We start from the raw sequence: 15,003 nt of genomic DNA on the forward strand, positions 1-15,003 counted from the left end.
CATCACTTTCACGCTCGCATTGATTGGACGGTTTGAAGATTATCGCGTCATTATGCGATTTTCTATCGTAAGTATACCGTAAATATCGCATACACACATTCCGACGAGTTTCCTGGAGTTTGACGTATAATTTCCGTTCTGGTCGTGTGGCATTCGCCCGATGCCGCGTAAATATCCTGCCCTTGCTCTAGAAAAAAAAAAAACAAAAAAAACACGCTGCGCAAGTGTCCGTGTCGAGCTCATGTATAGTTGTACTTGTGGTTCATCATTCGCTGCAGCCCACGGTCTGTGGAAGCGTCCGTGCAGTAGATGGCCATCAGTACACCCGCGGTTGTGAGCACACAGCCGACGGCCGAGCTGAGAAACATGACGGAGCCGGTGCGCAGCACGATGATGCCCACCGCGCCGAACATGATGGTCGCCGTGCCGCTCAGCACGAGCACCCAGATCACCACGTTGCGAGCCACTTCGACCACGTCCGCTGAACGACAGCGCCGGCCCCCTGCATATGCGTCCGTTATGAGCAACGCAACCGGGAACGACATAATTACACATATCATTGACGTAGGTAGCCTGGGAGCGGGACGGGATGGGAGGAGAGGGAGGGAAATACTGCGTCTGTAAAAAGAGAACCAGAAAACGAAAGAAAAAAGACACAAGAAGACACACAGAAGCTATATCCATCGTTGTATAGAGTCGGCCAGTATATTCCGCTCTTACAATGTTTGTATCTGTCTTCATGGGCGTCCGGAGGGGGGTGCAAGGGGGGGAGGCTGCTCCCCCCCCCCTGGAATTTCGGATAATATCTTTCTATGCAGTAGCAATAAGCTGCACACGCGTTCGTTAGCACACAAAAGGTCCGCATATCCGCGTGAAACGGCCTTCAGGATTGCCAGCCAACTTTGCACGTTATTACATATTATTGACCAACCTTGCCGGTCACGTCACGGTAGTGAACCACCCCCCTCACCCCCCATGGATGCACCCCCCTGGAAAAATTTCTGCGGACGCCCTTGTCTGTCTTCTTTATTTGCATTCGCAAATGTATACGCGGGACACACTGCTGGGATCTTGTGGGGCTTACGCATGCTTGCATTGCCATGTATATGCAATACCGTCTATACTGTATAAGTGTATGCGAAGAAACGCGTGACAGATATGCCTGCGAAGAGCCTTTCCCTTCTTTTTTTACTACTGTTTTAGAAAATTTTACAGCGATTCTGATATTTTAAAAATATGACAGCAGACTGTCAGTTGATTTCCAGTGGTGCAAGCTCTTCTTAGTCATGCGCAGTGTGAGGAATGAGCTTAAATAATTTGAGTATGTATAACACTCCTCAAAACAGTGAAAAATCTTTGAACAGGAGGCGTCGCCAGAGTCAACGTTTCCACGGGTGGTCTTGTTTTTTCTTCAATGCAGCCTTGAAGAAGACACTTGTTGAAACGTCGGCTCCAGCGACACCTCGTGTTCAAGCATTTTTGATCTCTTCCTCCGTCTTCTCCTGAAGCTCAGTCTTGTTTGGATGCTCAAAGCGGTGTTATACGAGTGTATGCACATAAACAACTATGGTTTAACAATTCATCTTGTAACCACAGAGACTCAAGAAAGCTTTTCTAAGGTAAAGGCGGCACGCTCGTCACCAGCACATGGGCACCGGTTCCTCGCGATATTTAATATATGCGGTAGCAAAGGTGCCAGCAGCTCACGAATTGCTCATTCCTAAGAAGGCCTTCGTAAATCTGCGATTTCCAGTGCTCCGAAACAGGGAAGTTGTGCCGCTCCGCGTGAACGAACGACTCGCGAAACACGCGAGTGGGGCACGCGCCGCGAACTGAGACGCACCGCCGACAAACATGTCGCTGGTGCGCAGCTTTCCCGCGGGGCACCGGAGTTCGGAGAGGGAGAGCTTGGCGCACGCGGCGTGGTCCTCGAGCCTGGCGAGCAGCAGGTCGTCCTCGTAGTCGTCGGTGCGCGACGACGAGCTGACCCGCACGCGGCGACGTTTCTGCTGGCGACACCCGCTGGGCCGCAGGCGGTCGAGCTGGCACCGGCCGCGGCTCTCGGAGGACGCCGGAGGCCTCTCCAGGCGTCGAAGCGACGAGGCTCCTGGCAGGCAGCTGCTCGAGGCACGGTCCCTACGGCGCATTCGGTTCTTCTTACATCCTCACGTTTACGAATCAATCGCCAGAAAAGTGTTCAGAAAATTAAACCGACCAGACCACACGTAGCAAAAATATCGCCAGATGAAATAGGAATCTGAACAGGTGTTCTCAGAATCACTACTAATGTTCTATGTTAGACACAACATTAATGACAACCAACACTTGTCAATTAAGGTTGTATTTTCAGTCCACTTTAATCATAATTACTACAAATAACGTGCCCCTATACTTTCCTTGCTTTGATTATCTCCTGGCTGTCAATGTTGTGTCTGACAAAGAAAAACGAGCCCTTAAATTCCCCTTCTTTCGTTTACTGATGTTCTAAATATACAAACGCCCCTCGGTTGTGCTGGCGTAGCCTAAACCAGTTTTTTCGGAAGTGAAGCATCACGTGAAGTTTGGCTACGCTCACTACCCTTCCTATTAATACCAGTCTACGTTAGTCATATCCAGTCCTGTATGCATCGGCCTCTGTACGTATATACTTACTTACTAACGATTGTTAGTTTATGAAAGTACAAGATGACTAAATCAAACGTTGCTATTTCATTGGCTCTGTGCAAAGAAGAATATAATGCAGCTGCCATGGAGAAAACAAATGAGTTACAAATCGGTAAATATCCTTTGCGAAAGGCTCAACCACAATTCATAAAAACGAAAACCTGAAGAAAAGTACATCGGGATGTTGATGGCGTCGAATCTTAAGCGGGAGGGGAGCCGGTAGCAACCCAAGAACGCTGTGGTATTTGCTGCGCTGGTTAATTTCAAAGGGAATTCAGCAGATTATGCCCACTCATTTCCTCGGCACAAAATTTTTGAAGAGAGCTAAAGACACGACCGAACGTGAGACTTTCCAACGATTTTTTTTTATATTTTATTTAGAAAGCCGCAGACAGGTGCGTTTGCAGGCCGTCCGTTTTACTAAGTGACGCCGAGATTGATGTTCTCGGTGCTTTTATTCGGGTTTAGTAATTTTCACCCTAGCGCGAATTTTCAGTGATTCTGTTGGTCATTTGTTCATCTTACAGATGCACTTATGATGATGATATGTGGTGTTTATTGGCGCAAGGGCCAATTGATGGCCAAAGAGCGCCAGTTCATGGGACAAAGGATGTGAACAATGGTTGCGGTAAGTAGCTGTATAGGGGCTTTAAAATTCCTCGCGCTAAAGGTGGGCAAAACATATATATATATATATATATATATATATATATTAAAATCATGAGAGTGACGTGAAATATGTGTAGTGGAATGAATGACAAGTGGTCGCAAGAATAAAACTATGAAGATATGACATCAGCACGAATGCCTCGTCAACGCCCTTGAGTCCAAGGGCCGCGAGGCAAGTGCTGTCTTTAGCGTATTCACCGCAGCAGCGACCTCTGTTTAGAGGCCGTACTACGATCCCTTGATATATGACATGAAAACGGGTACATCGTTATAAAAAAGCCGACAGTGACTGATATGTAAAAAGCGGGTCCCTACCGATGAACATTGAATGGTGAAGTGGAATTGTTGTCGGCAGGGTAATGAAAAGTGCTTTTTTCTTATAGCATCGAGTTCCTTGCACTGGATGAGGACGTGAAGGACCGTGAGTGGCTGACCACACCTATCACACAAAGGTGGCTCGCCACCGGACAGAAGGTGTGTGTGTGTACTGTATGTGTGACCGATCCTAAGTCTGCAGAGTGTAACTTCTGTGGTGGCGTGATTTGATACTGCCGTTTGCCATCTCTTGGAATCCAGTCAGTTACCCTTAATGACCACCGGTTATCCTGCCGACGTGCTACGTGCCCGGCCCATATCCATTTCTTCTTCTTGATTTCAACTATGATGTCATTAACCCCCGTTTGTTCCCTGACCCACTCTGCTCTCTTCCTGTCTCTTAAGGTTACACCTATCATTTTCCTTTCCATCGCTCGCTGCGTCGTCCTCAATTTAAGTTGAACCCTCTTTGTAAGTCTCCAGGTTTCTGCTCCGTAGGTAAGTACCGGTAAGGTGCAGCTGTTATATACCTTCCTCTTGAGGGATAGTGGTAGATTACCATTCATGATTTGATAATGCTTGCCGAATGAGCCCCAACCCATCTTTATTCTTCTAGTTATTTCACTCTCATGGTTCGGCTCCGCGGTTACTACCTGTCCTAAGTAGACGTACTCCTTTACAACTTCCAGTGTCTCGCCACCTATCGCAAAGCGCTGTTCTCTACCAAGATTGTTCCACATTACTTAGTTTTAATGCATATTAATTTTCAAGACCTACTCTCTACTTTCCGTATCCAGTTCATATCATGAGTGCAATTCGTCCCCGCGTTCTCATCAATGCAATGTCATCAGCGAATCGTAGGTTAACTGAGATACGCCCATTAACTCCTTATCCCTAGCTCTTCCCAATCTAGGGCCCTGAAAAACCTCCTGTAAACACGCGGTGAATAACATTGGAATATCGTGGTCTCCCCTGCCGTACGCCCCTTCTTTTTGGATTCTGTCGCTTTCCTTATGGGGACTATAGTGGCTGTGGATCCGCTGTAGATTTCTTCCATTTATTTTATATAGGCTTCGTCGATGCTTGTTCCGCAGTGCCTGCATGAACGCTGGAGGTCTCCACCGAATCAATGCCTTCTCGTATCTCTGAAGGCTATGTATGTATGTGATTTTGATACTGGCGGCCAATTACCCAGATGCGGTTTGACAACGTGTAGCTTATTTCGTGTATGCATATCCCATGTGGTTTGCCAAAAGACTCTGAGCTTTCTTTTCAGGACGTGTTTACAGATGCACTTAATCAAAAGGCATAAGGTAGATATTGTTTCGTGTTAGGCGACTTGCGGGGTTTTGTCGACACATGCTTTTCTTTTTCGGAAGTTCGTGTTGTTCAGAGTTTCTCGTTTTTGTTATCCGTGGTTGAATCTTATCCAGCATTACATGTCTTCAAGACGGACCAGTGGTCAGGCTTGAAGACTTCATAATCGTCATACGAGTGCAGAAACGACGTATTTGTCAGTGGTCGTTGTACAGTTTTGGAGAGCCCTTCTGCGATAATGCACGCACATGTGGAAGTTCCTGGGGTTTTCCCACGATCACTGCACGGTGGATGTAAAAGAAGAGAGAGAGAAACAATAATATTTGCTCGGGCTCAACGCATCAAACAAAAAAATAAAATAAATATCAGTTTTATATTTAAAATGTTACTCTTTCCAAACTATCTCGTTAATATCGCGTCAAAATGATTTGAAAAGGAAATGAAGAACAGAGTTGCATTAAAACTTTACGGGCACATATCCTAGCGTTCATATGAAGCGTAGCTTTAAATTAGTGCCTCTTTATATTTGCGTTTTCATTAAAGTGCACTGACTTGTGCGTATGTGTGAAGTTCCGCTGTTGCCCCGAAAGAGAATGAGGTGCAAGGAGTAAGCACAACGTATGGCTTCGATGCCAGGCAGTGAAGTTACACTTCACTACCGTTGCTGCGAGCCACTGCGTGTGGCTCCTTCAAGCGACGATCGACGCGCCGAGTCTTGTCTCGTTTTAAACTTGCACGGCGAGATGGCGCGCGCTATTCCACGCCTACTTCACGGCGACAGCCGCGGCCCCTTGGGCCCCGACCTAGCATCCCCCCATGTCCTGGCTCCCTTTCCCCCTTCCCTACTACTCAATAAAATTGTTTCCTCCTCCGTTCTCAGTAGGGGCGTGCGAACATCAAATTTTCAACTTCGAAGCGAATTCGAATAATGAAACGTCAAGTGCCAATCGAATCGAAAATTTTTCGAATACTTTCGAATACGAATAGCACCGCAATTGACTTTTGCACGAAAAAGTTCTTAACCAACCAGAAGTGAAAAAGCAACATTGCTGTACACCAAAATAACGTACAGGAAGGTTGTGCACCGTATAACACTATTGCTTGACTGTACCGTGCACATCTGTAGTTACATTGCACTAAGGGAAAGATGTGACAATCTCGAGCGGACCTAAAGGGGGGCACGGTGTCCCGGCCCCGCGCCCCTTCTAATTTTTGTATTGTATATCCTACCCCTTCCCCCCCCCCCCTTCCCTTGAACATTACCTATCAAGTCCTCCTATAAGCCGTTGGGCTTTCTCTTTATACATGCAAGAAACTAAGCATTTTGAGGCAGGTCGGCATGCAGATAGATTGTAAAGGCCGCGAAACACGCGAACCCTGCATGCGTAAATATAATAATTGGCTAACAATGGGTAGAGTAGGCCCTACGCCCCATCTGGGTTTACTGTGATTGGATGAGGATTACCGCATTTAGCAGCATATGGTCGGCGCACGATATGGACAATGGCTATTTTAATGTAGATATGCATACCTGTGACGTTGAGGGACAGAGAGACAGTTCTTGCTTCTGTAACGCAAACAGCGCTCAATGAAGTGCAGGTGCGTCTCGGCCTCTCCGTAATCCAAACGAAAATATATAAAATCACGTAGGCATAGTCGTTAACGTTAAAAAAATCCCAGGGTTCCTTATGCATTCGCCTAAGACGACTCGAAGGCGAAAGCCGTCTTCTTTTTCTCCTCAGTCGATGTACTGGTCCTCCCCCGGCACCCTGGGAGAGGTTTCTGCACCTAACGTGGCTTTGCGCTGCCTCCAGGATCGGAGGCATTGCAAGCTTTCTGTAGCTCACCTTGTTTTGCACTGCCTCCGTGATCAGCCCACCTTTAACCAAGCGACCATGTCATGCGATGAAGTCATTATGCGACGTCACATTATGTGACGTCGTCATGGAATCACTGTGACGTCACAAATATTGACGAACTGTGAACGTCACGACGGCGTCATATGGTGCCGTCATCACGTGATGATTTTTTTGCATCACTTGTGTTGACGCCGACGATAAAATTTTGCGTTTGATGAGGCATCTAAGGCTTTCGCCTACGTAAGTCGTGGGGCCGATCGCGACCTTGAAACGATTTCTGCCATCGGATTGGTGCGACGCAATCTTAGCGGCGACTGACACATGTCAACATGGAAGGTGCAGTGACAGATCGCATCCTTCACCAGCAAAGAGGATGTGACAGCAGCTCGTAGATGGATGGGCGTTGCGAAACATGCGCAGTGTCGTTGCGTCTGGAGCCCGCGCTGCACGAGACAGCTCCTCTTCGCCTTCTTTATCGCCCACCATATGCACAACGGTTCCAGCGTATGCCGTATCACTGTGCGACGCTCGACGCGACAGGTGAACTTGGAGACATATGCAAAAGAACATTTATTTCATTCAATAAACTGAAACGACCCATTCCCGTTTGCACGTCTTCTTTAATAACTCCATCAAACGATTCTTTTTTTCTTTTTATTCATTACGGTGCAGAGGAGAAATCAACAGGAAATTCGTGACTGTTTTGCTGTGTTAATCAAACGAGCTTTTGTTTCTGAAAGGTTCCTTTACACTCGCGTAAAACTGAGAGACTTCATGGAAAGCAGAGGTATCCAAGCTCAGCGCCTTCTAAATGTTTGCCGAAGTCGGTCACATTATACAGGCACGACCCACCGTTGTAGCTCATGGGCTAAGGCTCTGCACTGAGGCGAAGAGGTGGGTTAATGAGGTGAAAAAAAGATGCTAAATTTCTGCAAAAATAATAACTGACTCAACATCTGCTATAATTCTAAGACGAAAGCCTTAGACGCCTCATTAAACATGAAAAGTGACCTGTCGGGATCGCCGTCAACACGTGTCACGTGTGAAGCAAAAATCATCACCTGATGACGTTATCATGATGTCACAGGTAGCCTAAATTGGTGGTCATAGTGATACAACTACGACGTAATACACCTGACGTCACATGATGACGTCATCGTCGCTTGGTCAAAGATGGGCACATCCCGGAGGCACTGCGAAATAACGCGAGGCGCAGAAAACTTCCAATGACTCCGATCCCGGAGGCAGTGAAAAACCACGTTATATGCTGAAGCTTTCGGAAGGCAGGTAGGGGGGTGGGGTGGGGTGAATACAGTCAACTGAGATGAAAAAGAAAAAGAAGGTAGCTTTCGCCCTTGAGTAGTTTTACCCAAATGCATAAGGAACCATGCAGGTTTTTTTCATTCATTCATTCATTCATTCATTCATTCATTCATTCATTCATTCATTCATTCATTCATTCGTTCGTTTTTAGTTGTGCAATGTGCGTGATGGCATTCTTTTACATGTATACCTGCAACAGTAGCGGTCGGTGGTTGACGAGGAGATGCCGACAAACGAGGTGCAAGGCTGGATATCCTCGCGTAGGAAGCGGCTCCTCCGAGCCCCGAACACCGTGTCGTTGGTCGACGCGAGCTCGTCGTCGCCTTCGGGCAGCAACATAGAGTGCGGCGGCGGCTCGGAGCGCGCGTGCGCGTCTACGCCGACGCCGCCCATGTGGTTCCGTCGGGGCTTCTTCCAGAGCTCCGACATGGCCGACCGCTGGGCGCGAAGCTTGGTGCGTCGCAGGACGGCTCGGCCAGGACCACACGGGATGTGCCCCGCCAGGCGCTGCACAAAGGAAACGGGAGGCGAAAGCAAAAAGCTATAACTAACAGACATAAAACTGCATTCCCGACGTTTCTCCAGCGTTACGTTGACGTCAGAGAGTATAACGACTGTGTTATGATCGTCTATTGTACAACCAAGCCGATGACATGTTTGAGCGAAATTTGCACTGTTACGCCTTGTCTCCCAAGGTCATTCATCGCGTCGCAATGACCTTGAGGCACCGGAGCGCAACTGTGGCAGGCGTGACGTCATGCCATGTGATCCGCTGCGGAGAGGCGTCGCAGCTGCGCTCGCTCGGAGCCTCGCCGCTGCGGTACCACGTGACCAGGCGCAGGTTTTAATGAAACACTGTGTGCATAGTCTTTGCGAAACCGAGCCAAACATGCCTTTCGCTCGTGATGACTAAATTTACAAGAGTTAAACCTCAGCCAACTTTTTTTTCGGTCGGAATCACTTACGTACAGGGCACAGACGCCGCGCAGTATCAACGTTTCACAGTATAAAACGGGCTAGACGACTCCGGCGACACGCCGAGATAAGTCCTACAAAGTAAGCTCAGTATATGCGATCCGTTTAATTGCTGTATAGGCGATTACAGAGCGCCGAAGCTGCATTGTAATGTCACAGTGTACTCGATCCGAGAATTGTGACATACGCAAGCGAATTATTCTCTTTCGGAAATCAGAAAAGGCAGAGAATTTTATAGTCCTATAGACACGTGAATCTATAGCACAATGCTTAACGGAGTGATTAAACTGTTCTCCGGAGAAAAAAAATAGGCTGTATAAATAGTCAATAAATATGTGCAGTTCGGTGTTCGAAATGTCCAGTTTGCTGCCTCGGTTACATTCTCCATACTGCTGTTATAAGTGAATAAATATTGCTTTTTCTTTAAAAAAAAGATACAGGCGCATATATAAACGATAAATAAGGTCCTTGGCGAGGAATAAGCTATAAACTGCTTCATTCCTTTTATGGAAATGCCACAAGAGAGCGAGATTCGGGCACGCACAGGTGAAGTTGTAATTGCCCTATACCTAGATAAACTGACAAGACAACTAGTTTTTTTTTTTTCTTTTTGAGCACATTCCTATTTTACGGCCGCTGCCCCGAATACGCATCGTTATTTCCAGCTTCTTCCACATCAGTGGTCAGCCCATGGCGCGGAGCTTAAAATAGCTCGGATGGGCAAACTCGTCGGACACACTGTGGCTCAGCTGGGCACGAAGAAACTAGAGACACGAGAAAACAACTAAAACGGTGCCAGTGGCATCGCATCCTGCCTTCGCGTGTCTAAATATCGATCGTTAATTCTTTCCTTCGCTTAGTGCCAACGTATACCCGGAATATGTCGGCCTCCAGCTATACGGCGCCCCAGTACGTATAAAGCTGTACGAATATTTTTCCGTTAAATTGGCCAATAAAATGAACATATATACGCGAGTGCTCTCCGTGGCTCGTTTACAGGCCTAGAGGCTTCGTCTTGCGAACAACAACGGTACTAACAACCCTTTCCAGCAACCAGTCGCCAGTCACGCAAGAGCGGATTTGGACGTCAATGTTCCTGCACTGGAAAGGAAATATGCGATTGCGCACGCGAGTAGAAGTGGAGCTCTTTTACTGCGCCGGTATCCGCTCGAATTACCATACCGAAACCCGCATCATTAGGAGCCTACATTTTCGTTTAAGAAACGATACAATCGATTGGAAAGGTATACAATCAAGTATTCAGCCATGCTGTACGCTATATAGCAGCCTTTATATAAGCTGTCTGAAGAGATCCAAAGGTCCTCGAGAGCTGCGTGCCTCGCTTATGCTTCGTTGCTCGGAACGCGCCAGTTATGTGACGTGTCATATTAAAAACGGCAGTGTGTTATCATTCTCTTTCAGTACACTCATGCGATTCCCCGCGTTGGAGCGATGCAAATATTACCACACACATGCAAATATTGTTACATAAAACATGCAAGTATTATCGCATAAAGACGACACCTATAGCTCTACAGCCTGTTCAGGAGGCTGGCATGAATGCCTTGTAGTAGACACGGGATCCGAGCTTATAAAGAATTTTGTGTTTTTTTAGATTTATTGTGTTAAATTTTACGTCAAAAAGCAACACACTGCTTTCAAGGGACGACGCGGTAAACGGTTCCGTATTCATTGCAGCTACATTGCAACTACATCTAAGAACACGGACCTTTCTGCATTACTTCATGGAACGGTGCGGGCACCGTCGCCGGTATACTCGACCCGGTTCACAGCAGCAGTACGCCGCAGCCATTGTACCGCCGAGGTCTGTAGTATATGGATCACCAATACACACTTGGTCTTGCGAATGTGTACGCTATCCCCCATTGAATGACACAACCTTATTGAACCAACCCACAATGAAGGCAAAGGAGGCACAGGGAACATTGTTTGTAGTTTTCAACTGTAGTGATTAATAACCTTGCTACACAGGCAAGTTAACCGCAGTTACGACCAACCACGGTTATCCGCGTTGAACCACGGTTAGCGCCAACTACGGTTCGCCGATGTTACACGGCGCACAAGCGTCCTCGGTTAAAGCGTACTTGCTTTGGCGTAAGTGGCTCTGCGTATGGCGGCAGCCCGGCGTTCAGGTCGGCTGTTATTGCCGCGTACATTTTCGCACTCCTTGATGTGCTCCGTAGATGACGCAAATTGTTTTCCCAAAGCCCAATCAGGCTCTCCGTGGTTCGTGCAGGCCAACTCTTTCGTTTTTCACGAACGCTCGCGGCGTGCACACGTCCTCCATGGAGGCCGCCATTTTCTCGGTTAACTGCCAAACCGAGGTCGCCAAGCTCGGTTTGGTACAACCGCGGTTAGCGGCATAATCGCGGTTTCGCATACCGTGTAACATAAGCGAACCGCGATTACGCGTAACCGCGGTTACACTAACCGAGATTTAGGCTGTCTGTGTAACAAGGGTATTAGACAGAAATGGAAAGGACTTAAACTCCAAAAAAAAAAAGCAATCAATGTGTTATCGGTAGGGACCGAACCTACAACCTTCGGATAACGCGTCTGATACTCTACCGGTTGAGCTACAGCGGCGGTCATTCCTCCCGTACACTATACTGGGTATTTCTGTGTGTATACTCCAGGGAGTTTATTATGTTACAGCGCGACGAGAACGAGGAAAAAGCCCACAAACGACGAGACACAGCGCCGACTATAAACTGAAATTTTTATGCAAGAAACGCGTTCCTATAGGGAAGCCCAAACTTCTGCGCGCCATGCGCACGGTAACCGTGACATACGTGCTTGCAAAAATGACGCACGGAAAAGGCGAACAAGGGTTTCCACGAGTCATTCCTTTTTCTGCTCACCCGAAGTCTACAAGTGCTATCTCGCTTTCACAGAGAGCGACAGACGGCCGGCACTTGTCTTCGTGCTTTTATGTAGAACACTTCCATGATTTCTCTAGATACGGTATCATTGTGTCTGAACAAAACAGTGGCTTTGTCGAACAGAGGTACGACATGCGCTAGCTTTTTTCTCGTTCTTGTTGCGCTGTAACATAACGAATCAGTACCAACTAACCCACTTCACTCTAATCCAGGGAGTGTTAGACAGCGCCACTTGCCACTTGTGTCTAACAAAGAAACGAGCCCATGGTCCACTCCATTTTTCGTTCCTCATTGAATAGCGCTCGTGGAATAAAGTTCATGTACCTGAAGTGAGCGCTGCTCCCTGAAGGCGCTGGATTCCGTGAGGAGGCTGCCGTCGCTGGGGAACTGTATGTAACGGGGGAGCAGCGAGCTGGAGCGGCGGTCGTTGTCCTCTCGCGGGCTACGGCGTAACTCCGGCGAGCTGCTCCGAATCGCCGCTCGTACGCCCGTTGCGTAGGGCACGTCGGGCTCGAAGTGACACGCATTTTTCACCTTGGCCAGCGAGTTGTGAGCACCGATCACTTTCGCTGCTCCTGGAACAGGAGAGACGAAGAATTCTCCCAAACCGTGGCGACATCGAGCCAGGACGACATGTATACGCGGGAACGTGAATGTTATAATATAACCGCCAAACTCCGATGCGACACTGCAGCGTCTCGTGAAATAGCCACCCCCATGATATTTATGTTCGAAAACACATATCTTTCCTCAACAGGGGTGTCGTATGAATAAGTTGGTCCTGAAGTACTATTAATAATAATTGTTGTGGGATTTTACGTCCCAAGACCACGATATGATTATGAGAGATGCTGTAGTGAGGACCCCAGAAATTTCGACCACCTGGAGTTCTTTAGCGTGTACCTAAATCTAAGTACACGGGTGCTCGAGCATTTTCGCCTCCATCGAAAATGCGGCTTCCGTGGGCCGGGATTCGATCCTGCGACTTTCGGGTCAGCAGTCGAGCACCATAACCACTAGAACACCACTGTGGTTCCCAGAACTACTAGAGCTCATAGTAAAGAAACATGGCACAATGCGCCTTTGACAAAGATAGGTAAACCTATTGAAACGTCGGCCAGTCTGTCTGGGGCACATAACACCTCAATAACACACTGTGTTTCCACTCGTCAGCTCCCACCATCACTTTGGAGTTGCACAGCAGAAGATATAATCGAAGCAGGACATGACCAGGATTTCGGAACATGTACACCTAGCGCCATCTCTCGATGACAGCGGTGGCCTGCCGTAACTAAATGGGAAAAAGGCGGGAAGAAAATCAGTCTGACGAAAAAAGCTAGTTACCAAAAAAGACTCCAGGTTCTATACAGCAGATACATATTTGAACATTCTGGTAAAATTAGTGTCGCACAACGAACCGCCTGGCTTCCCAGAGAGTTTATTATTTTACAGTGGGGCCCCATGTGTTTCTAATGGGCGGTGTTCAGTTGTCCTGGGAAGCCACACGCTTTGAAGTGCGACACTGCAATTTTACCAAAATGTTCCAGCGGGTCTCTGCTGCATATAACCGGGAGTCGTTTTTGGTATCTGCTTTTTTTCGTCAGATATAATTTTTATTCGCCTATTTCCCATTCAGTTATGGCAGGACACTGTTGCTGCCTCCGAGAGATGGCGCCACGTACAGATACCTTCAAATCCTGGGGATGAGCGAGTGTTATGTACTACAGGGAGCACTAGCTGCGCCGAGCCTTGGAAGACAAAGACGGACAGCCCGCGACGCGTGGCTCGGGCAGGTGCGGGAAACCTCAGTCATGACCTGGCCTTCGGATGTAAAGGTTGAAATGTTTTTGCTGTCGTTGCCTCCGTGTGCTCTCAGAGGGCTCATGCCGACCACTGGCCCTGAGCCTAAAGCAGGGCCGGCAGAAATATTTTTCGGGGGAGAGAGGCACTTCCTTGATCTGAAGTGGGGGCAGGGCAGGCATATGTGGTCGAGCGTCATTTTGTGCTGCGTATGCCATGGCAAAAAAATTTCGCCGGTGGGGGGGGGGGGGGGGGTCCACGGGCCCGGTGTGCCACCCTCTGGCTACGCCACTGGCCTATAGTACGTATGTGAGGGGGTGCGGGGCTTTGTGTACGTTTTAGCAACACATTCGTTCATGATATAGTGACGTGCGAGCTGCACATTTCTTCTCCGCATCATTTCCTTGCAGATCTAGCACACACGACTTGCAGGCAGAATCGGTCACGCGTGCAACAAAGCAAATACGGCAATTACTTAAGAATCGACTTCTTCTCAGTGGCCTGCGTATCGCATTGCGATAATTATGAAGCGCGTTTCGATCGAGTAAGAAGTCAAGAGGTGTTGCTGCTGTCGCAGCGAAGATCGCGGTTACGTGTCGGCTCGAATGTCACGCGGCGTCGACATCTGACTCGTGTCAGCTGTCTCTTGTATCTATTGAACGAAAAGCAATACCAATCGAGGACGGAAAGGTTGCGGGGGAGAGTCGAACCTGCGCTTCCTGCAAGATGTACGGGCACGAAGTCCTTGACGGCGATCTCCTTGACGGGCAGCGCGCTGAACGGGGCTGCGGCCACATCCGCGACAGTACCTGCGGGGTGCGAGTCCCCTCGCGGGTCTGCGTCGTGGGCCATAGCCCACAAAACCGCTGGACCAGCGGTCAAGATGATGATCACGAACCTTGGAAACATGGCACGTACCCACAACGGGTGGTACAGGCCAAGAAGCGGACAGTTATGCGAATGGATAAGCAATGCAGGAACAACTTAAGAGCTGGACAACATAAAACCATGCGTATGGAGGAAATTATTGTGTAAGTCCGACCAGATGAATAAGTGATTAAAAGAAATAAAAATATTATTATTATTATTATTATTATTATTATTATTATTATTATTATTATTATTATTATTATTATTATTATTATATTATTATTATTATTATTATTATTATTATTATT

The 15,003-nt window shown here is 47.8% G+C and overlaps 1 protein-coding gene across 1 annotated transcript; it reads right to left on the reverse strand.

Moving 5' to 3' along the window:
* Positions 1 to 239: 239 nt before the first annotated feature.
* LOC119385860 (uncharacterized) lies at positions 240 to 14,677 on the reverse strand. Its single transcript, XM_037653230.2, has 5 exons — positions 14,536 to 14,677; positions 12,350 to 12,600; positions 8,338 to 8,654; positions 1,844 to 2,136; positions 240 to 502 (listed from the first exon to the last, which is right to left on the reverse strand). Exons 1-5 carry the CDS (start codon positions 14,675 to 14,677, stop codon positions 240 to 242), a joined length of 1,266 nt encoding a protein of 421 aa, XP_037509158.1.
* Positions 14,678 to 15,003: the final 326 nt, after the last annotated feature.

This window comes from Rhipicephalus sanguineus, chromosome 3, assembly GCF_013339695.2.
Source record: "Rhipicephalus sanguineus isolate Rsan-2018 chromosome 3, BIME_Rsan_1.4, whole genome shotgun sequence".
Classification (NCBI taxonomy): domain Eukaryota; kingdom Metazoa; phylum Arthropoda; class Arachnida; order Ixodida; family Ixodidae; genus Rhipicephalus; species Rhipicephalus sanguineus.

Excerpts from the sequence above, each read along its gene's own strand:
- LOC119385860 (XM_037653230.2), bottom strand. The coding sequence starts at position 14,677 with ATGGCCCACGACGCAGACCCGCGAGGGGACTCGCACCCCGCAGGTACT. Across the intron at positions 12,601-14,535 it reads ACATCTTGCAGGAAGCGCAG|GAGCAGCGAAAGTGATCGGT; the intron begins GTTCGACTCTCC and ends CTCCTGTTCCAG. Across the intron at positions 503-1,843 it reads CAGCGACATGTTTGTCGGCG|GGGGCCGGCGCTGTCGTTCA; the intron begins GTGCGTCTCAGT and ends ACGCATATGCAG.